Source organism: Nyctereutes procyonoides, unplaced genomic scaffold, assembly GCF_905146905.1.
Source record: "Nyctereutes procyonoides isolate TBG_1078 unplaced genomic scaffold, NYPRO_anot_genome, whole genome shotgun sequence".
Lineage (NCBI taxonomy): Eukaryota > Metazoa > Chordata > Mammalia > Carnivora > Canidae > Nyctereutes > Nyctereutes procyonoides.
Window position 1 is genome coordinate 44,952,629 of NW_026575043.1, and position 24,676 is coordinate 44,977,304.

General features: G+C 49.9%; 1 protein-coding gene across 4 annotated transcripts in view; it reads right to left on the minus strand.

Moving 5' to 3' along the window:
• The window catches only part of KIAA1671 (KIAA1671 ortholog), a 201,878-nt gene that overhangs the window by 138,275 nt on the left and 38,927 nt on the right, over nucleotides 1–24,676 (minus strand). Inside the window, exons 1-6 of one of the 4 annotated variants that reach the window (XM_055322898.1) lie at nucleotides 24,395–24,543; nucleotides 23,607–23,741; nucleotides 21,601–21,739; nucleotides 19,679–19,778; nucleotides 3,047–4,660; nucleotides 986–1,073 (exon numbers count right to left, since the gene is read on the minus strand). In XM_055322898.1, the coding sequence (XP_055178873.1) occupies nucleotides 986–1,073; nucleotides 3,047–4,605 (1,647 nt within the window). In that variant the 5' untranslated portion in view covers nucleotides 4,606–4,660; nucleotides 19,679–19,778; nucleotides 21,601–21,739; nucleotides 23,607–23,741; nucleotides 24,395–24,543. Of the gene's footprint in view, nucleotides 1–985; nucleotides 1,074–3,046; nucleotides 4,661–19,673; nucleotides 19,779–21,600; nucleotides 21,740–23,606; nucleotides 23,742–24,373; nucleotides 24,544–24,676 lie in introns of those variants that run through there. The other 3 variants (XM_055322901.1, XM_055322900.1, XM_055322899.1) reach the window with 3 other exon arrangements.

Below are 24,676 nucleotides of genomic sequence, written 5' to 3' on the forward strand. Positions count from 1 at the left end.
GCATTTACCCAAGAGAAAATAAAATCGATGTCCCTACAAAGCCTTGCCCACAAGTGCTCAGAGCTCTTTTACATGCAAAGGCCCCCAAAACAGGAAACAACCCAAACATCCATCAACAGGCCAAATGGATAAACAGATCATGTCTGCCCACACAATGGAATGCAACCCAGCTACAGAAAGGAATAAACTATTGATACACACATGCACACGATATGACACATCTCAAAATAATTATTCTGGGTGAAAGAAGACAGATCAAAAAAAAAAAAAAAGCACTGGTTGCATTTATAGAAAAATCTAGAAAAAACCTACAAAATGCAAACTCGTCTAGAATAACAGAAAACAGATCAGTGGCTGTTTGGGGGTAGGAGGAGGGGACAACGGTGGCTACAAAAAAAGAAACTTGCACGTGCCGGAGATGTTCGGTATCGTGATGGTGATATAGTTTCAAAACTCATATATATGCTGTTTAAAAAAAAGAATTAAAACTCTGCACGAAGCATCAACCACAAATGGGTCAGACCTAGTGGTTATTTTATGAGCTTTTCCTTGTTAAATGGATTAAATAAAAATACTTTTAAGCAATTCAGTTGCTGGTATTTTTCCCTCATTCTGCTACTGCTAGGTGATGAGCTAAGGTAGGGAAGGGAACAAGGACCCTGATAAGGGAAACAGAGGGAATTACTATTAACAGTTTTAAACCTAAATTTTAATTTCTTAATAAAGCAGGTGTTCGTACCTAAGAAAGCCAGGTCCCTCTTCCTCTATGCACAGGAAAAAATAAATACAACCTGGCAATGACATTTGTAAATAATACTTAACACTAAGGAGAGCAGAATCACAAACCCAAAAGGGACTTGAAAAGTGCTTCATGAGAGGCTTCTAATTCTTTTCTGGGTCTTGTAGATCACAACAGCTCTTTTTCTAGTCACTAAAGCTACCCACTGGAAAACAAGATGTGCCACACACAGGACTCTTTCCTTACCTTTTCCCCAGGTTCCTTAGGAAGTTCACCACTCAACTCAGAACACTTCTCGTATCTGACATCATTGCTCGATGCTGGACTTGAAAACCTGGTACAGAGATCCACGTTACTTGTATGGGACCAGAATCTGTGATTCCCTCCAGCCCACACCCTGCAACTAGCTCAGGAACCAGGAGTGAGGTCAGCATTAAAATCAACAAAGTAACACTGCCTGGTTTGCTTTGAGAAAAGATGTGTCCTCTCCAGTTGCCAAACCAAGAAGGGCCCAGAGGGGACAGCTTACCTTAAACACAGCATCATTGGATGGCAGGAGCCCCAGGCTTGGGTGAAGAGACCTGAGTGCTAGTCCCAGCTCTAACTGCCTCCCCACTTCAGGAGCTTGGGTCATGCTTGTGACCTCACCTGAGCCTCTGTCTCTTCATCTATAAAACGGGGATAATTAACACCTCCTCATCATCTTTTGTAGGGCAGATAAGAGGCTACCCAAGGCCCTAATAGCTATGTGAGGGCGTTCAGGGAAGAGTAAAGATGCCCCAGGAGGGATAATTAATGGTTGTTGTTAGCAACCCCAGGCACAACAACCACCCCACCACAGACCTGCCATGGGACTCGGGGGCGGTGGGCTGTCATGGAATGTGTGGGGGCACAGGCCTGTTTCTGCTTCTCTGGGTAACCTTGGCCAAATCATTGCCCCTCTCTGGGCCTCAGTTTCTTCACTTGCCAAGGGGAAGAGAAAGAAAGGGTGTTCTGGAGCTAGAATGTTCCCATCTCTGAAGGGCTCCCTGGAATGGATCCCTAAAGATGAATTTGGGGCTGGGGGCTACAGAGACAAGGGAGGGGAGAGAAATAAACCACTTAACCATGTCCCACTCTACAATCCTCTAGAGTCTGCCTCCTGGGAGGCATGAGGCCGTGGAGGAGTTATTTCCAAACTCAAGTCTCAGTTTCCCCATCTGTCAGATGAGAATAACCCAAGGCACTAGGAGGACACAGGAAAAGGTGTGTGAGATCCCTGGCATGAGACACCTCTTTCTCTGTTACCTTAACTCGGGCATGGCTGCACATGAGAATCACCTGTGAAGCTTTTATAAAAGACCAAGATATGAGCCCCCTCCCCAGACTAAGTCCGAATCTCGAGGCAGGGGGACAGAGGGTGGTGGGGGGTATGCCCAAGGCCTTGGCATTTTTTTCCAGCTGATCCTAAATACTCAGAGGCACTGGTCTCACCCTGGCCAGCTGGCTGTCCTGGTTCCCAAGGGCAGTCTGCCCAGAGGTGGCCCCTGGGAGCTCCAACCTGACAAGAGTATGTCAGTGGCATTCATGTCATTAACAAGCTGGCGGACACACCCAGTGGCATCTCCCTGTTGTAGCTGGGAAGCCAGGAAAACAAAGGAGCAAAGAGATGTCAGAGGCCAGCCGAGCTTAGAAAACCATCCACTAGCAGGATTCATAATATCATTTGGAGCTACAACGTTGTGACGGCTTCCTCTGGGCAGAGTGAGTCACAGCATTATCTATGAGTCTGCCTTAATCCTTCCAGGAAGGTTTCCGTTTTAAAGACAAAGAAACCAAGGCTCAAAAGGGGGAAGGGTCTTGCTCAAGCTATCTTGACCCATTGGATTTTATTTTGGGGGGCCAGGCATGGAGGCTTAGGCCAGACAGTCACGTCCTCAGGCTTCTGGAAAGGCAAGGTTAGCCAGAGACCCAGGCTGTGCTGGAATTCCACGGGGCTCCAGACTTCCTGGCGGGATTTCACCTCAACTATCCGCATCTGTGAAATGGGCACAATACCTCCCACTGCAAAGCGCAAAGGAAAAGGAACTGCTGGCAGAGGCTGGACCCAGAGGGGAGCTGCGTTACCTCTCCACAGCCCAGCTCCTATCCTGAGAAGCTAAGGCCACCTCCTCTCAGGGGCTGGGGGTACATCGAGGTGCAGGGGGATGTAGGTTGTAAGGTGCCTAGTGCAGAGCCTGGAGCCCGGCTCCCTTTCCCAAGGGGCCTCTGGTAAGCGGTGTGAGGCAGCTCAAGGCTGAGCGAAGCCCGTGGCACGTTCCCACTTACAGTTTGGTCAGATCCGCCGACAGCGGCCGTGCCTGGAAGGTCTTCCTCCTGGGCTCTGGCTTGGCCTCTGAGCTCTCGGCGGCCCAGCCTTTGATCCGCTCCTGGACGCTCACACCCACTTTCTCAGGCTCCAGGGCAGCTGGCGGAGGCTCGGGGGCGGCCAGTGCGGGCCCAGATTCTGCTGCCGAGGTCAAGGTGCTCTCCTCCACAAACAGGCTGACGCGCCTCTTGACGCTGCTCCGGGGGGTCCACGCTCCCTCCAGCCGGCTGTCCCCGTCAGCTGCTCTGCTCTTGACCTCAGCCAAGTCCTGCTCTCTCCCAGGTCTGGGTGAGGGGGACGGGGGCGCCCTCTCGGGCTCCCTGAGCGGCTTAGCTTTCTCTTCCCCAGGCTGCTGCTCATCCGTGGGGGTGCCCCTGGCCAAGCCCCCCGCAGTTCTGGGGCTGCCTGTCTCCGCCTGCCTAAAAAGCACCTTCTCCCTCTGTTCTCGGGTCTTCCTGGCTACTTCCAGGGAGTCTGAGTCGGGGTCATGAAGGCGAGGGTTTTCTTTGACCAAACACTCGGCATCCACTTTGGGCTCTGGGTCGGACCTCTCAGGCCCCCGCCACTGGACAGGGGAACCTGCGGTGGCCTCATCCGCCACCCTCTTCAGCAAGGCCTCTTTGCTCTCAAACCGGGCTGTGAGGTCCATGGACAGAGGCCTGGGCCTCCTCACCCATGTCTTCTCAGGCGGGGTGGGGGGCGCTTTGCCCCCAGTGGCCGCCCCGCCGGGGCCCGGCTTCTGAGGCTGAATGGATTCGATGAAGACGGCCGACACGGGCCTTCTCCTCAGGCGAGGCCTGGGCTCCAGAGCGGGGTCCCCCGTGTCCTCCACACTGCTGGCCTTCGACAGAGTCTCACTTGGGCCTGCCTCCTCCTGGGGGGCAGCTGACCTGGTGTCCTGCGACAGGGAGGCCGGCCGGGGAAGGGTCCCAGGCTTTCGGGCAGGCAGGGCAGGCTTGGCGGCCACCTCGGGCCGCGACCCCGACGTGGGCTCCTGAGACACACCCGTGGTGGCCTCCCGAGCCCCCTCACCGACCCCCTTCCCCAGAGCGGCGCCGGCTTTGCTGGTTTCAAAGACAATCATGGTGTTGGGTCGGGGCCGCAGGAAGGTGGTCTTGTGAAACAGAGACGAGCTTCTCCTCAGGCCCTCCCCGTTCCCTGCCTCCTGCCCCACCAGGCCGGGCATCTTGTCACCCAGGTCCTTTCCCACCAGGTCCTGGGAGCGCCCACACGGAGGTGCCGGGCTGGCCGGGCCGGGCCCCGAGGACGGGACAGGGGCTTTCACGTCCAGGGCCTTCTCCCTGCAGAAGGGCTTGGGGGCAAGTCTGGGCAGCGGGAGCAAGCGGGTCGGGCTCCTCAGGGGGCTTTTTCCTTCCAAGAGCAACGCCGAGGGCGCCCCAGGGGCATCACCGGCCTGCGCGAAGTAGGTCCTCTTCAGGGTCTCCTCCTTGGCGATCTCGCCGAGGCCCGGCACTCCTGTCAGGGAAGTTATGGAACCCACCTCGACCCGCGTCGCCATGGCTACGGTCCTGGATCCATGGGGATTAAGAACATCTGAGCTAGAGAAGCAACCACTGAAAGGGAAAAGCAAAGGACAGGAAAAAAAAGGTAAATTTAAATCTCAGTCAACGTCTGAGTCCAAGCAGAGCGGTTAAGGAGGGGGAATGGGCCCAGGAGGCCAGAGCTCTCCACCAACCTCACCAGGCAAGCCTGGACCAGCCTCTCCACCTCTCAGAGCCCTGGGCAAAGGGAGTGGACTGGATGGGCCACCTCTGAGGATGGGCCACCTCTGAAGGCCCAATGGTGGGGAAAGGGTGCAACACTGTCTAGGACTGGCCCCACTCAGCTGATCTCAAGGCCAGCTCTCAGGGTAAAAAGGGATTATCATCTCAGCTGCATAGAGAAGAAAACCAGCTCAGCTGGGCCAAGGAGCTGGCCTGATGTCACTTAGAGAGCAAGAGGCAACATCGGCATTTGAACCAGGTCGGACTCCAAACATCCACCGCATACTCCCAGCAAAAGCCCCGCTGAGGGCATCCTCACGTCCCCTCTCCCGTTTTTCCCAAGTAATTCCCCATTTTGGAGCCTGCCCACATCAGGCATCCCTGCTGACCCTCCTCACAGCCCTGTGCCGAGCACCAAACACAGAGAGGGTAGAGGACCAGCCCCAGTTTATACAGCAGCGGAAAGGAGTCCCTAAGGTCCTTAAGTCCTTAGGGAGTCCTTAAGGTCACAGAGTTGGTCAGTGGCTCCTGAGGCCAAAGCTCAGCCCCCAATGCCAAGAGATTGTCCCTTATCTCCACTTTCCCACCCCTACCCCCTGCTGGCTGCCTTCAGAGCCTCCATGAGAAGAGTAGCGGCTAATGGTGGGGGCTCACCACAGGTGAGGCCTCAAGGTAAGCCAGGCGCTTCGTGTCTTATAAATCACATCCTCTTTATAACCCTACGAGGTGGGTGCAATGATTATCAGACCGCCGTTTTGCAGCGGCTCGGGCGCAAGCCCCTTGGGCATCCAGCTACAAGCTCTGTTCTCTCCAGCCAGGAGCCCTCCTCTCATATTAATCCCTGCACAACCCTGAGACGCAGGGGTTATCGCGATCACCATCACCGTTAGGATGAAGAGTCAGGGCCCAGAGAGGTCACCTGACTTGCCTGCATCACACAGCTCAGACTCAACCTCATGTCCTCACCCCATGCAACGCAGCCTTCTTAAACATTCTATCTTTTTTCGTTTCTGGTCTTAGAAAGAGCCAGACAAGTCACTGTTCTGGATCAGCCCCCACCACCCTGCCCCCACCTTCATGCCTGTGTTCTCTGCAGGCCCCCGTCTAGATGGACATGAAGTAGAAGGTATTTTAGTTAAACGCGAGTCTCCTGCTTCCCTTCCTGGGGCCCCACTCTGCTGCCCCCGGCTCTGACTCACTCGGCAGCCTGCAGGAAAGAAAGGCAGACAGATTTTGATATTTTCTCTTCCTTACACGCTCGATGGTGCTAACAGATTTCTTCTCCCCAAACCGGAGAACGCTGTCTAGACAGGGTTAGAGGCAGCGAAGAGGGCTAGATACGCAGCATCGGAGAATCGGACGATGGCAGGGTTGGAAGGCAGATCGAGTCCTGCCCCAAATCAGGACCGTTCACTTTTAGAAGCCAGTCCCCGTGGTCCCCTGGAAACGCTGCTTTGGGACACACACGTAGCCCAGACACGAGACCCAGAGCAACGAGAGGATCCGAAACACGGAGAGGAAATCCCTTGGCAGAGCCCACTGGCACCCTCCTCCTCCTGGACACTCCGGCCCCACTTACCCGAGCTGGCAGGCCCTGGCTGGGGACGTGTGCCTGCCTGAGAGAGTCAGCGGTGTCACGTCCCATCAGGAACAGGGCTGGTGCACACTGCTGTGGTGGCAGGAGCGGGTGGGGGGTGGGGGCTCGTCCCCCCCACACCCCCAGGCTGAGCCTCAGCAGGTCTCAAGAGACACAGGACCACAGCCTAGGCTCCGGAGTTCCGGAAGTGTGTGCACAGACGGCACAAAAGCTCCAACTGCATCCGCTGGCATCATCTCCAGCTTGTAAAACGCACACTCCTCTCGGCTTCTCAATATCGTAGCAAAAAGAGGGCTGAGTCCACGGTGGGTGCTCAATAGAAATCTCCCCCATTCCTCTGCAACATGTTCACTGAGCACCTACCACGTGTGCCAAGATGAGCAAGAAAAGTCCCCCGTGTTCAGGGAACTCACAGTCTTGTGTAAGAAACACACATGCACACACACACACACACACACACAGCAGCAGCAGCAATTACAACTCTAGGTAATAAATACCATGGTATATAAAGGGGGATGTGGGAGCACAGGATTAGTATTAGCTGCTTAGAATTGGGAATGGTGATCCCGGAAGACTCCCCAGGCTGAGAGGCGACACGAGAGAATGCAAGTTGTTGGCTAATTTGGGAGCTGTTTCTCCTGGCTCAGAAGTATTTGAACATTCCATCTGCTCCAGGTCCTGAAACACCACCTCAGGGCCTTTGCACAAGCTGTGCCTGCTGGCTGGAATACCCTTCTCATTCACACAGACACCGGCCCAGCCCTCAGAACAGAGCTCAGGCATCTCTGCAATCCTCCCCACCCCCAACCACTACACACACACAACCTGGTACAATCTTCCTCTTACATGTCCATGGAGCACCAGACATCCTTGGCAGGACTCGTCATAGCTCCATAGCCGTATTTAATGCTGCCTGAACTTTCACTTTATACTCACCTCTCCCTTTCAACAGCAAGCCCCCAGAAGGCATCCAGAGTCCCCAGAAGCTAGCACGGCGGCCTGACATATAATAGCACTGAATACATACTTGTTGAGTTCATAAATAACAGTTGAATGAATAAATAGATGAATGAAGAGGTATTCTTCTGCTCCCTACTCTTCTTGGATTTTTTTTTTTTTTAAGATTTTACTTATTTATTCATGAAAGGCATAGAGGCAGAGACATAGAGGGAGAAGCAGGCTCCCTGCAGGAAGCCCAATGTGGGATTCGATCCCAGGACCCCGGGATCATGCCCTGAGCTGAAGGCAGACGCTCAACCACTGAGCCACCCAGTAGTTCCCTTTCAAGGATTCTGAACAAGGACAGGTACCTCCAGTTTCATGATGCTAAGCAATCTAGGACACAGGAAGAGTTACTCCGGTTCTGGCAAGCTGGGTAGTGGCCAACGGTCAATTGCTACTAGATGACAAAACCCTGTGAAGAGCTAAGCTGGAAGCTCAATCTGCTGACCTCCCCAAGAGCACCCCAAGCCCCCAGTTTTGCTGGACCATAGGGAGAAGCTCTACTGCTCAACAGGCCTGCTGTCAGCCACCTGCTGTGACCACATTAACCCTTCACTGTCCTGCCGCCAGCTCATCTGCCCAAGTGTGGCTGGGAAGCTTCCCTGCACAGCTTGTCCTGGGGAAGGAAGTCACCCACAGCAACCGCTGGCAAATTAGGATCAACGGTACATGCGTGTCTCCCTGCTCTGGGATCCTTGAACCCACCCAGCTCAGGGGCCATCCCACAGGGCAGTAAAGGGGGAAAGAAGAGTCTTGGTCCATACTCCTCGTAACCAAACAATGTCTCTGTTATCTGTAATCTGCTTCACATCTTGGGCTTCCTCTTGAGTTTCCGTTTCAAATGCCTGGCAAATGCCTGGTATATAAATATGGCTGTACCAACGCATCTGCGAATTAATACATTAGTGAACAAAGGGGGGAAAAGAGACACGTTTTTTGGTTTTGTTTTGGTTTTGTTTTGTTTGTTTTGTTTTTTGAACCACCACAATAAACAGCTAAGGAACATTTTGAAGTCTCTCCCAAACCTAGAAACACAGGACTCTCAGGGTTTCGCTGAACCTGTCATAAAAAACACAAGGAAACCGATTGAAATGTACGCTTTAAAACCTTACTTTAAATGCATCACATATGTCATGCTTAATTTAAGACACGTCGGTCTCTTCCAAAACACTCCAGAAGCTCGCTCCACACAGGGGCCAGCTGCTATGTCTTGTGTGGCCTCGCTCACTCTTTGTAAATGCATTAGCACTATCGGCCAAAGCCAAGAAAACAAGAGCTCCCGAAGAAAGAGGGGGCGAGGAGTGCGAGCCACCTCTCGGGTTGTATCTATATGAGCCATCACAGAGCGCAGCATCAGGGACAGACGGGGAGCCTGTGGCCACAGTGGGCCAGAGGGCAGAGGATGCCAGTCTGACCTGGAGCAGTGAGGGCACCAGCAGGTACATGCCACCGAACCTTCCAGGTCTACAGGTTAGCTCTTCCAGAGTGGCTTTTGCAACGTCTGAAATGCCCATTTCCTGAATCTTTTTTTTTTTAAGATTTTATTTATTTATTCATGAGAGACACAAAGAGAGAGGCAGAGACACAGGCAGAGGGAGAAGCAGGCTCCCTGCGGGGCGCCCGATGTGGGACTCAATTCCAGGACCCCGGGATCAGGACCTGAGCCAAAGGCAGATGCTCAGCCACTGAGCCACCCAGGCGTCCCTGCAGTTTTCTGCAAAGAAACCCATTTTCCCAGGAACTGAAGCACCAAGCCCCACAATTGTGGACATTCGGCGGGAGTCAATGCAGAGCATCCGTTTGTCCGTGCGCCATCCTACTGACTGTCCTGCAAACCAGGTTCTGTGCTTGGTGCTGGGGGTGTAGCCATGTGGCTCACAGCCTCCTCCTCCTCCCGACCGAACCACATAGGGAGAAGGCAAGAGAAGCACCTCCATTCAGAACCAAACAGTTTGGCAGCTTTTCTCTCAGATTCAGAGGCGTTGATTCGTTCTAACAGCTGCTGCAGATCTTTCGTAATTACACCCTTAAATCCGATCTGGGAGCTCACCAGTCATTCACTCAGCCATCTCTGGGTGCCGTTTCTCGGGAATGCCACCATCTGCTGAGGGGTGTGAGCCAGTCCTCACGCCTTCCAGTGTCTTCCGGAATGTGACCTGGCCTCCCAAATCTGCAAATCCACCCTGCGTGGCGCCCTGCGGGAGGTGCCAAGTGCAGGCCCGCGTCCCTCCCAGGAGGGCAGGGCTGCAGTAAACGTCCACCCACGGGCCCCAGAAGGAAGGGGCCCGATGGCTGATGGCACTGGAGTACATACATCCTCTCTTCTCCGTCCCCATGGCAACGGCCCTAGCTCATTCGTTCGTTCATTTGTCCGTTCGTTCATTCATTCCAATGCACAATTATTGAGCACCTACCACGTACCAGGCTCCGGGCCGGGCGCTAGGGACACAGCAGTGAACACAACACACGGAAAACCCTGTGCCCACGGAGCCGGCAGTCAAGAAGATAGGAATAAACAACATAAATAAACAAGATACATAGAAAGTTGGACAAGTGACCTTAAAAAGGAGAGTGGCCTGGGAAAAGTTCATGAAGAAGGGACACTGAAAACCCACCTCCTCGCTGACATTCCTGTCTCTGCTGGAGCCTCCTCCAATCTACTCTAGCAGCACTAGAGTGAGGTTATGACTCGCAAGCACCATCGCGCCACCCCTCCTTGTTCAGAGCAAAGCATGTCAAACTTCATCCCTAAGACCTGGCAGGATCCGGATCCCCTTCATACCTCCCCCCACTCCCCCCACCCCCCGCGCCCTATCTGTCTGTCTCTAGCACACACTCACGTACTTACTTTAGCACAATGAATCCCCCAGACAGGTCACAAGACACCCTATGCTCTTCTGTGCCTCCACGCCTCTACACTGCCATTTCCTACCGCTTGACTAATCCCTAGGCATCCCTCAGTCCTGAGCTCCAAAATGCCACCTCCTCCAGGAAGCCTGCCCTGCTGCCCTAGGGTGGGTTCAAGTGCCCCCTCTGTGCTGTGCTATCTAAGTCTCTCTTTCTCCCTAGCCTGGCATTGATCACACACGTGGTGACTGTTTCCTCTGCTAGATGGGGTGATTCTGGGCCCTGGGTCCAGTTCACAACTGTAGCCCCAGGATCTGACGTCAGAAGGGACATAAAGCCAGTGTGTAAAAAAGTATTCGAAGGGAGGGGATCCCTGGGTGGCTCGGCAGTTTAGCGCCTGCCTTTGGCCCAGGGCGCGATCCTGGAGTCCCGGGATCGAGTTCCGCATCGGGCTCCCGGCATAAGTAAATCTTTAAAAAAAAAAAAAAAAAAGTATTTGAAGGGAAAGCATCCCTGAGAGAAGGAAATAGAGCATCCCATTAGCCATGGCTCTGGGGAAACAGATACACTCATCTGCTCCCAAGGCCAGTGTCCGTTATAAAAGCAAATCGGCAATATTCACTCTCAATCACTACTTTTTGAGACTCCCTCAAGAGTCAGGCACCACACTACGTGACTCTGTGCACCTTCTGCCTTCTCCCATCTAATATTCACAACTCTGTACTTCTCAAATTATTACCACCTCTCTAGAGATGAGAAAAACACAGTTTTGAAAATGAGCCGGCTCACATGGCAAGGAGGGGCTGAGCTAGGGTTGAAATCTTCTGACTATAAACCAAGTGTATTTCTCCAAAATATTCACCCCCAAGCATGCATTTCTTTCTTTTTTTTTTTAAGATTTTATTTATTTATGAGAGACACAGAAAGAGAGGCAGAGACATAGGCAGAGGGAGAAGCAAGATCCCTGCAGGGAGCCTGAGCAGGACTTGATCTCAGGACCCCAGGATCACGACCTGAGCCAAAGGCAGATGCTCAACCACTGAGCCACCCAGGCGTCCCACATGCATTTATTTTTGATTCAGTAACCCTGTTTCTTTTTTTGCCCAAAGATTTTATTTATTTACTTACTTACTTACTTACTTATTTATTTCCGGGGTGGGGTAGTGGTGGAGGGAGAGGGACAAGCAGACTCTATGCTGAGTGTGAAGCCCAATGCAGGGCTGGGTCCCACAACCCTGAGAGGATGACCTGACCTGAAATCAAGAGTTGTATGTACAACTGAGTCACCCAGGCACTCCTGGTAACCCCGCTTCCAAAAACTTATCCTACGGGAAAAAAAATCTAAGGGAAGAGAGAGCCACCTACACAAACATGTCCTTTACAGTGTTTATGTACACAGGCACAGCAATAACCACCCCTGGATTCAGGGTGGTGTGCTATTTGAAACGTCACAAAAATTGCAACATGAGCAGGCAAGACCAGACCTCCCAGTGTCCAGCCAGCACAGAACATTACGAGTGGCACAAAAATCCTGTCCCACTGCAGAAGCAGGTCCTGCTATGACCCCAGCTTATGGATGAGGAAGACAAAGCCAGAGCAGAGTGACCTGCCCATGGGCAACTGGAGTTATGCTGACGCTACCCTTCTCCCTGTCAGATTTCTTCCAAAGTCCACATGGGCTAACTAGAATAACTGCTTTTTTTTTTTTTTAAGGAATACTTCAGGTGTGCTTTTTTTTTTTTTTTTTTTAAGGTTTTATTTATTTATGAGAAGGAGGGGCAGGGTGAGGAGCAGAGGGAGAGGGATAAGCAGGCTCTGCATTAAGCACTGAGCCTGATGCAGGGCTGGATCCCAGAACCCTGAGATCATGACCTGAGCCAAAACCAAAATGTAGGACACTTAACCAAGAGACACCCAGATGCTCTGAGAATAACTGCTTTTCACGATGTTCAGATGTAAAGGATACTTCACAACCATTAGGATGGCTATTATAAAAAACCAAAAAACCAAAACCAAAACAGAACAGAAGCAGTGTTGGCAAGGATATGGAAAAACTGGAACCTGTGTGCACCACTGTGGGAATATAAAATGGTGCAGAGGCTGTGGAAAACAGGAGGGCAGATCCTCAAAAACTGAACACAGAATTACCACATGGCCCTGCCATCCCACCCCTGAGAGTAGAGACCAGAACAGATACTTGCACACCAGTGTTCAAAGCAACACTATTCCCCATAGCCAGAAGGTAGAAACAACCCAAATGTCTACAGATAGATGAATAAACAAAAGGTGGTATCTCCACACCACGGAATATTATTCGACCTTAAAATGGAAAGATATTCTGATGTGTGCTATAACACAGATGAGCCTTGGGGACATTATGAGAAGTGCAATAAGCCAGTCACAAAAGCACAAATAGTCAAATTCATGGGGATGGAAAGTAGAATGGTGGGGGCGAGGCGCTGGGGTAGAAGGGAACAGGGAGTCAGTGTTTAACGGGGATGGAGTTTCAGTATGAGTTGATGAGAAAGTTCTAGAGATGAATAGTAATGCTGGTTGCACAACAGTGTGGATGTACTTAATGCCACTGAACTGTACACTTAAAAACAGTTAAGTCTGTGCTGTATGTATTTTACCACTTTTTTTTTTAAAGCAAGAAACTAAACACAAACGTAAAGTAAACCTACTGCTCAAGCTCTAACTACCACGTGACGCAGTTCATGTAGACCTGTGTCCTTTAGGCAAATCTCTGTTAAAGGTCCACACTGGGCCATGCCCCCTCACGCTGGGAATGCAGTGGGAAGGAAGGAGACCCCACTCCTGATCACAGTGGGTCACAGACACAGTCTAGTGGAGGAAGGGGGAAAAGAAAGACCACAAAAATTTGTAGGGGGCCCTGACAGGCAGCAGAAAGTGAGGCTGTAGAAGCCCAAGGAAGTAGTCAGGGACGTCTTCCTGGAAGAGGTAACATCTCAGTGAACCTGGTAGGAGTCAGCCAAGCAGAGAAAGAGGGCAGTGCCAGCCTACGAGACAGTATATGCACAGGCCCAAAGCTACTGGGAAACAGTCATACAGTGTGAGCCTATTCATTGACCATCCTTGGGGCAATGTGGGGCTATCTTGGTGGAAAATCTGGGAGGCACAACTTTCTAAAACTCATGCATTTTGTTAACCCAAGTCAGAAATCACATCGGCGAGTACAAAACACTGGTTCGGGAGTCAGAACAGGATGGTTTTCCACACAGTCTGGCTGACCTGGTGCAGACCCCTTGCACTCTTAAAGTGCCCAGGTTTGGAGATAAATTATTCTATCATCCTACTTTTTTGTTGTTAATTGTGGTAGAAATTGCATGACATAAAATTCATCATTTCACCCATTTCAAAGCAGACAACACAGTGGCACCTGGCAAATTCACAACATGGTGCCACCATCACCTGTCTAGCCCCAGAACGTTTTTGTCACCCCCAAAGGAATCCCGAAAGCCGTCACTCCCCACCCCCAGCCTCTGGCAACCACTACACTCTCACTTTCTGCCTCCATGGATTTGCCATTTCTGGGTATTTCATAAAAATGGAAATCACACAACACGCCCCTCGCCCTAGATTTGGTCTCAGGTCCTCCACTGTCTTGCTATGAGAGCTTGGGCAAGTCCCTGCCTCCCTCTGAGCCTCAGTTTCCATGAAACAAGATGTTGAACAAGGGGTCACTAAATTCTCTGGGATTTTTTTTTTTAAGATTTTATTTCTTTATTCATGAGAGAGAGAGAGAGAGAGAGAGACGCAGAGACACAAGCAAAGGGAGAAGCAGGCTCCATGCAGGGAGCCCGATGTGGGACTCAATCCCAGGACTCCAGGATCACACCCTGGGCCTAAGGCAGGCGCCAAACCGCTGAGCCACCCAGGGATCCCCCTCTCCGAGATTTTAAACATTCTGGCATTCTGACTTGGCTCAACCCCAGACTCTTCGGGGCTGCATTATCCACTTCTCTCTGCGCTTGGTGCATCGTCTGCCATGGAGCCAGCTCTCTGGATCCTGAGATGTGTGTTCTAAACCTCCTGGGCCCCCATGATTCCTTATAAAAAAGCATTACTCCGTAAAGGGTTGTTGAAGGACTAAATAAAATTCTTTTTTGTTTTTAAGTTTTTTGTTTTTTTTTTTGTTTTTTTTTTGTTTTTTTTATTATACTTTTTTTTAGATTTTTTTTTTATTTATTTATGATAGTCACACACACACAGAGAGAGAGGCAGAGACACAGGCAGAGGAGAAGCAGGCTCCATGCACCGGGAGCCCGACGTGGGATTCGATCCCGGGTCTCCAGGATCACGCCCTGGGCCAAAGGCAGGCACCAAACCGCTGCGCCACCCAGGGATCCCAGTTTTTTGTTTTTTTTTTAAAGATTTTATCCATCAATCATGAGAGACACAGAGAGGCAGAGATACAGGCAGAGGGAGAAGCAGGCTCCATGCAGGGAGCCCGACGTGGGACTCGATCCTGGGACCCCGGGATCACGCCCTGAGCCAAATGCTCAACCACTGAGCCACCCAGGTGTTCCCTAAATAAAATTCTTACTCCCCTAAGGAGGAAAGTAGTGAGAGTGAAGTTTCCTCCAAAGTGTGTACAGTCTCTTTAAGAACGGCCTTAATTAGCATAGGCTTGACCTCCTGAGTCAAGTTCAAGTTCCAGTGGATTCCCTTTCAGCACACCGGGCCATTCCAGACTGGAATCCAGAGGAAGAGTTGAGGAGGCTTTTCCCAAACTTGCCCTGGAGCACCAGATAGAGGAAAGTGTGACCCAAACTGCTTCAGCCCAACACCCCCTGGCCAGATGCAAGTGCTGATCTGGAGAAAGAATGGTTCACCTTATCTTTACGCCTTTATTTAAACATCCGCCTTTTCAATCCTCATTAGCCTGTTCCTTCCTACTATTTGTGCTATTTCTGGACTGGCTGAAGCCATTAATCAAGCTGCTTTTTTTGTTTGTTTTTCTCTAAATCAGGGATGGGCAAACTGCAGTCTGCAGGCCACATCCGGCCCACCACCTGTTTTTGTAAATAAAGCTTTATTGTAACACAGCCACACCCATTTATTTGTATTTATGTACAGCTTCTCCCAAGGTATATGAACACAGAGCTGAGGGGTGGCCACAGAGGCCATATGGCCCAGAAAGCCTAAAATATTTACTCTGTGGTCCTTTACAGAAAGAGTTTGGTAGAACCCTGCCCTAGATCGTGGAGAATTCAGTCCCCTGAGATTGGACTCCCTCAAGGAAGTGACATCCCCACTTCAAAACAGTCAAAACGTCTACACCATTCTGTCTGAGACTTGCCCAGCCACTAGATCTCTTCAGGTGCTCCACATGATAATTACAGAAAACTTCACAAATACAGGTGAGCAAAAATGTTTTTAATAATCCTAAATCCGACCCCCAAGTAGCATTCCAATGTACACCAACCTGGGCATTTCCAGTGTAGATGGGAACTTTCTGTCAAAACTAAAATGGAATCAGACCTGCCATTTAGGAACTTGCTTTTTTTTTTTTTTAATTTCAAAACCTATCATAAACATCTTTCACGTCTATAACTGTACAATCTACACAGCCCTTGCCGATGCTTCTGGAGCATTCCATTTTGTGGGTATCTCATCATCAGATAATCCATCCCCCACTACAGGATGGGTGGGATATTGCCAATCGTTGACCATTAAAAACCAAACACTGCAATGAACACCCACATGCACTTATTTTCCCAAGATAAATTTTGCCTGGAAGTGGGCTGACTGGTTCAAAAGATGTACACCTTTTTTTAGAGCTTTTGATATATGCAGTATGGACTTCCACACCTAAGGGAAACACATCCCCTGCTGACTTAATTCAAAGCTTAGGAGGTCAGGGTTCTCAACCTCTCCCCCGAGGCAAGCCCAATAAAGATGTCTAATGAGCAATAAACCAGGGCCCCTGGCTGGCCATGCCCTCACTCGTAGCTTTCCTGGCTCTTGTTTATGGCCAGATTATCACAGACCTGACTATAAGGTTTGCAAGGGCAACTAGAACAACTCACATAGAGAGGTGAGTCTGGGCCCAGCCCGGAGGCCTGTCCAGCCCGGCAGTAGAAAAGGGAGCAGGAAGGAAGACCCAACCCTGGAACGGATGTTCACAGCAGAGGAAACTCAATCCCGAAGCTCGATTCAACACAACACACAGCATGATGCCGGCTAGATTCACAAAGATGTGCACACAACATGCTCCCTCTTTAGGGAGGCTGAGAAGTGCATATTGCATTTCAGAAAGAAGAAAAAAAGATTCCTCCAAGTACAAACAGATTTCTGGAAGAATTAGCTTATTTTGGCCCAAGAGCTGCCTTATGTGCAAAGCTCAAACCCTAGGAAGGTGTGATCATGTCTCTCCTCAGCTCTAAAATAAATGGCTCTCACCATCCATTGCTTTGGGCAAGGTATTCCAGGGCCTGCCAAAAATAACTAACTTGGTCTATACTACAGGCCCTGTCTCCTCTCCCGGATTCCCATTGGGGTTCCATGACTTGAGTGTCTTTTCCACTTATTCCTTCTCCGTGGACAGCTTTTTACGCACGGCACAAGTTCTGTTTGCCCAACTCCCACCCATCTTTTTAGAGCATTGTCAGGGACACCTCTTCCAAGAAGCCCATGCTAATTTCCCAGGCCAAAGTCACTTCCAACCATCCTTGGCAACGTAGCTGGCCCTAATGCCCTGTATCAGAATTAAAGCTGAGGTTCTTCTTTTAAGATTTAGAACCCCCCCCTAGCTCACCCAGGGCATACAGCCCTCTATTCTGAGTTCTCCTTCCCCAAACCTAGTTGGCGCCCAGCACAGGCACAGGGAAGGCAAAATGGGACAGTGCTAGGTTCCCTAGAGGTGGGAGGCAGTCCAGGTGGGACACAAGTCGGTCGTAGGTTAACACTTAGGATGCTCTGATGGCCAGGTACAGCATGAAGCCGCTGCGAATGACACCGTGCTCAAGGCGTGTCCTTCTGATTCTCCTGGTGTCTTCCCGCGAAGACCGAGACTGTCTCTGCCTAGTGCTACCGTGACTTAAACACTTAATGTTTCCATTATGTGATAATACCCCAATTTAATAAAAACAACCCCAAGCTCAGACCATATCTAGCTGCAGCATATTTTAAAATATTATTTTAGTTTCATTGTATTTAATTTTACTGTTATTTTCTATTTAAGACAAGTGACACTAGCTTACTATTTACAAGAGATTTTCACAAAAGTTCTTTAAAAAAATTTATTTGACTTTAGGAAAAGCAAAAAGTTGACGAATAAAAGAATAAAATAAAATAATAAAAAGTCCACGCAGGGGTTGTGTGGATACGGTAAAAGGCCATGAGGCTAGAAATCACCAGTAATATCAAAGAATATAGAATCGAAGTCAAAACATGAAGATGCAAGCTCTCAGGGAGCTTTCTTTCTTAAGGCTAACAAGCCAGAGACTGCTTTCTGGGCCTTCACAGCTAGAAACATGGTCATGTGATCCAGCTCTGACCAAAAAGACATAAGAGGAAACAGCTAGATTCGCAGTGAAGCATTTGCTTTGCTAATAAAAACAGGTGGATGCGGCTTACAGTGCTCCCTCCCTTCTTCCTACCTGGAACAGAGATGTGATGCCTGGAGCCAAGGCAACCATGTTGAGACCAAAGATCACAAGCACTATTTTAAGGACAGTGGCATGAAAAAGACCTTAACACCGCTGAGCCACTGCATTAACTCTGAACCACTCCCCTCTAGATTTTTGTTGTTGTTGTTGTTGTGGTTATGTAAAGAATAAAAATGTACCTATTGAAGCCAAGTCTCTACTGCAGGAATTTGAGAGACAGTGATTCCAGGGAGTCTACCCTTACCTACTTTCAAACTGTATCTGGTTTGGCTAAGCAGATGTCATTCGCGAGGCCAGCCTAGCATCTGGTATGTGCCTGTCACCTACACAAGCCTTATTAACAACAGAGGAAGTGCCAAAAACAATGTAAACACCAGAGAGTATCCCCCAAAACCAGGGTACAAGAAAAGCCTGAAAGGCCTGTCAGGACCAAAGCTGGGTCCTCAGGGATGTCGTCAGTCTCAAGTCTGTCTCTCTGGCTGCTACGTGGCACCCACCCCACCCCACGCCCGCCAGCCATTCTGTCTGCGTCACGTGCATGCCGTCCACATCAATAAACCTGCAGTGACACCTGACATGGCCTCTCCCGGTTTTCCCAGGAGGATAACTGTGCCTCCCATACCCTTCAGGCAACCAACCGACTCTGAGTCCTCCTGGGCCAGCTTCCCAGCACCCCTGTAAACCTGTCAGGGCCTGGCACTGCCAGCCCCAGGGCACACCAGACAGGCCCCAGTCCTGGCACAGAACCTGGGCCTCTGTGCACTTGAAGACATATACCTGGCCCAGCTACCAAGAAGACACCCCAATGAGCTGTTCCAAGTTTGGTCAATTGCTTGGTCCTCCAGCCTCTTGAGAGCTGGGGCCTGGGAAAGTGTAGTATTAATAATTACCATCGTCAAATCGCTAACACTAATTGAGCACTGATTTGGTGCCAGATGGCACCGTGAATGCATTTCTCCACTTGATCCACCCTCTGAGGTGGGGTGCATGATGAGGTCCCACTTTATGGATGAAGACAACAAGGCCTGGGAGGTTGAGCAATTTGCCCAAGGAGTGGAGTCAGGATTTGAACTCAGGCAGCCTCACTCCCCCACCTATCCTGTTAATCCTTGCAGTGTCAACAACTGTTGTGCTATTAGGTGATGCTGTGTGCTGGGCACTGTGCCAAGGACTCTACATGCATAATTTTTGTCAATCCCTTCAAAGACCTCCTGGGGTTTAGACTAGTATTAGCCCCATTTTACAGGTAAGAAAACTGAGGCTTCAAAGGCAAGGTGATCTGCTGAGGTCAACTGCTTAGTAAGCTAGCAGACCTGGGACACCTGTACTCAGGCTGTCTGTCTCCGGAGTATGTGCTCTCTGCCAATCGGCCATTCACCCCCACTGCCTGGCACTGGGCTGGCCTGGCTCAGAGCAGGTTTCTAGCCAACACTGGCGGACAGAATGCTTTTGTTTTTGTGTTTTTTTAATTTTTCATGAGAGACATAGAAAGAGAGGCAGAGACACAGTCAGAGGGAGAAGCAGTTTCCCTGTGGGGAGCCCGATGCGGGACTCGATCTCAGGACCCCAGGATCACACCCTGAGCCAAAGGCTGACACTCAACCGCTGAGTCACACAGGTGTCCCCACTTGTTCTTGAAGCACAGTCTAATGGGGGAAGCAGACATGGCCACGGGCTTTGAGGTGACATTGAGGCCCAACGGGACAAAGAGCTTACAGAGACAAAATAATGCTCCCCCACAAGACATCCACGCCCTAACCCCCAAAACCAATGAATCTGTTACCTTACCAGTAGGTGGGACTTTACAGGTGTGACTAAATGAAGGCTCTTGAGATGGAGAAGGTTACCCTGGATTATCTGGATGGATCCAGTGTCATGACAAGGGTCCCTGTAAAAGGGAGGCAAGAAGGTCAGTTCAGAGAGAGAAAATGTGATGAAAAAAACAGATCGGGGCACCTGGGTGGCTCAGCCAGTTAAACGTTTGCTTTCAGCTCAGGTTGTGATCCCAGAGTCCTGAGATCAAGCCCCATATTTGGGCTCCCTGCTCAGCACAGAGTCTGGTTCTCCCTCTCCCTCTGCCCCTCCCCTTGCTCATGCTCTGTATCTCTCTCAAATAAACAAAATCTTTAAAAAAAAAAATAGATCAAGGTGATGCAGGACCACAAGCCAAGGCTGCAGCAGCTTCTGGAAGCTGGAAACGGCAAGGACAGAGCCTCCAAAAGGAATGCACCTCTGATGACCCATTTTAGACTTCTGACTTCCAAAATTGTAAAGTAATAAACTTGTTAAGGTTATAAACTTGTTGCAGCCACTGAACCGTGGTCAATTGTTACAGTGGTCGTAGGAAACTCATACAAAACTTAACTCAGCTGAAGAGAAAGAGAGGTGAGGGCTTCCTGGAGGAGGCAGGATGCAGCTGAGTGGCTACCTGAATAACCCCAAAGCCCCAGCCTCCATCAGGTTCTCTGGGTTGCTCATAGTATGACACTTGCCATGTGGCTACTGACATTTAAATTTCAATTAGTTAAGGGGTGCGTGGTAAGTAGTAGGAGGAGGAGGAGGAGTAGGAGTAGGAGTAGGAGTAGGAGTAGGAGTAGGAGTAGGAGTAGGAGTAGTAGCTGCTGAGAGTCTGCCTTTGGCTCCGGCGGTGATCCCGGGGTCCTGGGATACAGTCCTGCATTGGGCTTCCCGCAGGGAGCCTGCTTCTCCTTCTGCCTCTGTCTCTGCCTCTCTCTGTGTGTCTCTTATGAATAAATACATAAAATCTTTTAATAAATAAGTAAATTTTAATTAGTTAAAACCAAATGCAATTTTGAACCTAGCACTTCAGTTGCACTAGGTCTGTTTTAAGTGCTCAACAGGCTTGGGGGACCAGTGGATGACACTCAAAGTTCTACTGGACAGCTCTGCACACTCCCAATATCCAGCTGTGTAAACTGAGGCTCGGAGGGGGTGAGACCCACAGGCAAGCTGGCACTCAGTCCCCTGGAGCTAACTTCATCCTCAGCATTTTCAATGACTGGCTGACTGCCCCCGTCCCAGGCCCAGCCTTTTTAACTGAACCCCAAATCACCCACCAGTTGTAAGAAGTCACAACCCTTAGCATCGCTGAGAACAGTTTATTTTGACTCGTCCCTCGGCCCTTAAACGCAGGGTGCACCACGAGGAGGGCGGAGGAGAGGCCCCAGTTAATAAAAGGTTCTTCTTCGCACAGGCTCCAGGGAATGAAGTGACTCATGGTGGGGCCCAGATCATTTGTGGTTTGGACAGAGGAGTGCCACGTGTTCCAGTGATCGACCATGAGCCAGCCCTCGACCCCCCAAATCCATCATCTTTATTCACTGGCAACACGGGGCACCAAGGAAGTCTCTACCAGCGGGGCCAGAAGGACCAGATAGAGACGTCAGGGTAACACGGTTCAATTTCTAAGGTAACGTCTGCTGCTCACAAGGAATTCTTTAGGAGTCACTGAATGACAAACATAATGAGTTATAATGAGGACAATCAACTCTTTCACACTTTCAGCTCAAGGCAGTCACAAAGGGTTTCAGAGAAACTCTTTTTACTTAGTTACAATTTCTACATTTCACACGATGAGGATCACAACCAACTCGTTTCTATTTACTGACCATGAGGCTGGGTTCCTGGGAAACGTGCCACAGGCACACACTCATTTCTCCCAGCAACCTCGGCGGCAGGGAGCATTTTACCTTTTTACAGATGAGCAAACCGAGGCTCTGGGACACTGATGAAGAAGCCCACTCTCTTGCTTCCTCTGCTGTGCTGCCTTCTGAGAAAAATCAGTGTGGACGCGAGAGAAAACAGGCACATTCAAGAAACCCTGAATCACTGAAAGCACAAAGCGGAAGAGATAAAGTTACTGACCGTTTACGAATGTCAGAGGGCCCAAAGCGTTCCGAGGAGGGTGCAGCATGCACCTTCACCTTCTACTGCTTCCCCACCCACAGCCCTGGATGCACAGGGCTGCCTATGGAAGATGCCGGCTGGAGGGCTTGGTTTCCAGTCGTGGGGTCTCACTTGGCCAACAGGCAGCACAGGTCAGAAGTGCCAGTGAGTCAATGCCCCAGAAGGTCAGCCCACCACCAAAAGCGGAAGGAACAGGTATATCAATACCCCAGCTCCCTCCCTTCTCTGGCGGAAAACTCTGAGGTTCTATAGTCTTGATCACACACCCTATGTGAGTCTCCTTGTCTTCCCTGTATTACCTCCATGGGTACCCCCGCCCATAAGAATCACACTCATCATCACACCCCTGCCTCAGCGGGGAGCCCAACCAGAAGCACCCAAGGGTGCTCAGCATCCCTGCCTTGCCTGGTGGTTGCCAATGGTAAGGAGCTGCACCCTCACCCCAACCAAGTTGCCAAACACTTCCTGGGTGCTTGGGGGAAAAAAAAATCCAAAGTGATTCTCTTCCTGGATCCTTAAACCACGGCACCTCACTAACACTGAGTCCAGATATGAGAAGACCCTCCTTGGAACGCCCAGGTGGGGCTCAGTGGTTGAGCATCTGCCATTGGCTCAGGTCATGATCCTGGAGTCCTGGGATCGAGTCCCACATCAGGCTCCCTGAATGGAGCCTGCTTCTCCCCCTGCCTGTGTCTCTGCCTCTCTCTGCGTGTCTCTCATGAGCAAATAAATAAAATCTTAAAAAAAAAAAAAAGAGCCTGCTTGATTTTTAGTACAGGAAAATGGGAAAGAGGTGTGTCCATGCCAGAGAGGAGAATGATTTTCCTAACCCAGAGGTGGGACACACACCAGTCAGAATTCCAACTAGAACCGGGGTTCTCATTTGCTTCGACGTGGATGGAACTGGAGGGTATTATGCTGAGTGAAATAAGTCAATCAGAGAAGGACAAACATGATATGGTCTCATTCATTTGGGGAATATAAAAAAATAGTGAAAGGGAATAAAGGGGAAAGAAGAAAAAATGAGTGATAAATATCAGAAAGGGAGACAGAACATGAGAGACTCCTAACTCTGGGAAACGAACTAGGGGTGGTAGAAAGGGAAGGGGGTGGGGGTGACGGGCAGTGAGGGGGTCCCTTGATGGGATGAGCACTGAGTGTTATTCTATATGTTGGCAAATTGAACACCAATAAAAAATAAATTAAAAAAAAAAAGAACCCGGGGTTCCTGATTCATAATGTAATTTTTATGTATATATAAAAACATATATAAAACTATATATAACTATGCGTTGCTTATTATATCTAATCTGGTGATGTATGTTACTATCTACATTACATGTATTTATATGTACTATATATTTTATATAATATACAAGTCTATACTTATTTATATGACACAGAAATTGCTTTGGCCCAAGGGTTCTATAAATGAAGGACCTTCCAGCTACAGGAATCCTGAGTGAGCTGCCCACAGGATGACACAGCAGGCATGATCTGAAAACTATCATCTACTTGGACCTGGAATACACACATGCACACACACACAGAAAAAGGTCTCCAATGACCAATAAGCATATGAAAAGATGCTCAGCCTCATTGGTCCCTGGGGATGCAAAACTATAATCACAATGACAAACTACCCCCAGATCCACCAAAATGGCCAAAATTACAAAGACTGGCATTGGCAAGTCAAGGATGCAGAAGTGGAACTGATTTTAAACCGGCACAAATACTTTGGTAGAGTCCACTGAAGCCAATTTACACCTAACACACGGCTGGTACTTACCCAACAGAAATGAGTGCTTGGTTCACAAAGGACGCGCACACGGATGCTCCTCGCTGCTTCATTCATAATAGCCAAAGCCGAAACCACGTAACTGCCCATCAACAGTAGACTGGATAAAGAACTACTAGCATATTCCTATGATGGAATGAAATACAGCAGTGAAAAAAACCAAACTACTGTGACAGGCAAAACACGGACAGCAATCACAGACATCAGGTGAGCAAAACAACCAGAACCCAAAGCGGTATGTGCGTCAAAGCGCACTTGTATGAAGTTCAGGAAATATCCAAAGCCTCCTCGAGGTAACTGAAAGAAGAACAGCATTAATAACCTTTGAGGAGGGGATGCCTGGGTGGCTCAGTGGTTGAGAGTCTGCCTTCGGCTCAGGGCGTGATCCCGGGGTCCTGGGATCGAGTCCCATATCGGGTTCCCCGCAGGGAGCCTGCTTCTCCCTCTGCCAGTGTCTCTGCCTCTCTCTGTGTGTCTCTCGTGGATAAATAAATAAAATCTTAAAACAAAAATAGCCTTTGACGATTATTAACTAAAAGCGGTATAAGGAAGCTTTCTGGGGGCTTAGGAATGTTCTATATCTTGATAGGAGTGGTGGTTACAAGTTACATACATATACAAACATACACATACTTAAGGTTTGCTACTATCCCTGAGAACAAAGCCTAAACTTCCAGAGGCCCCAGGTGCTCACCAAATAAAGCCACACCCCCCAGCACAGCTCCGAATGATCTGCCCCTGTGCCCCAGGGACTTCACCTCTTGCCAAATGCTCCCCACCTTCTTTCCTCGCTCCAGACTCATTCATCCTAGAAACCGTTTGCCTTGATACGGAGGGAGTCAGGATCTAGAAAGAAATCCACCCTCCGAAGGGAAAGAGACCCACAGGGATTTGCCAATCACCTCCCTTCTTCCTGAGTGATGTCAGTACCCACGTGTGCTAACTCAGCAACAGCTCCCTGATGAGATGCCTCTTCCTCCAGGAAGCCTTCCCTGACCTCACCGCCCCCCACCCCCGCCCCAGGTAGGATTGCCAAAACTTTCTGCTTCTTGGTGACACTG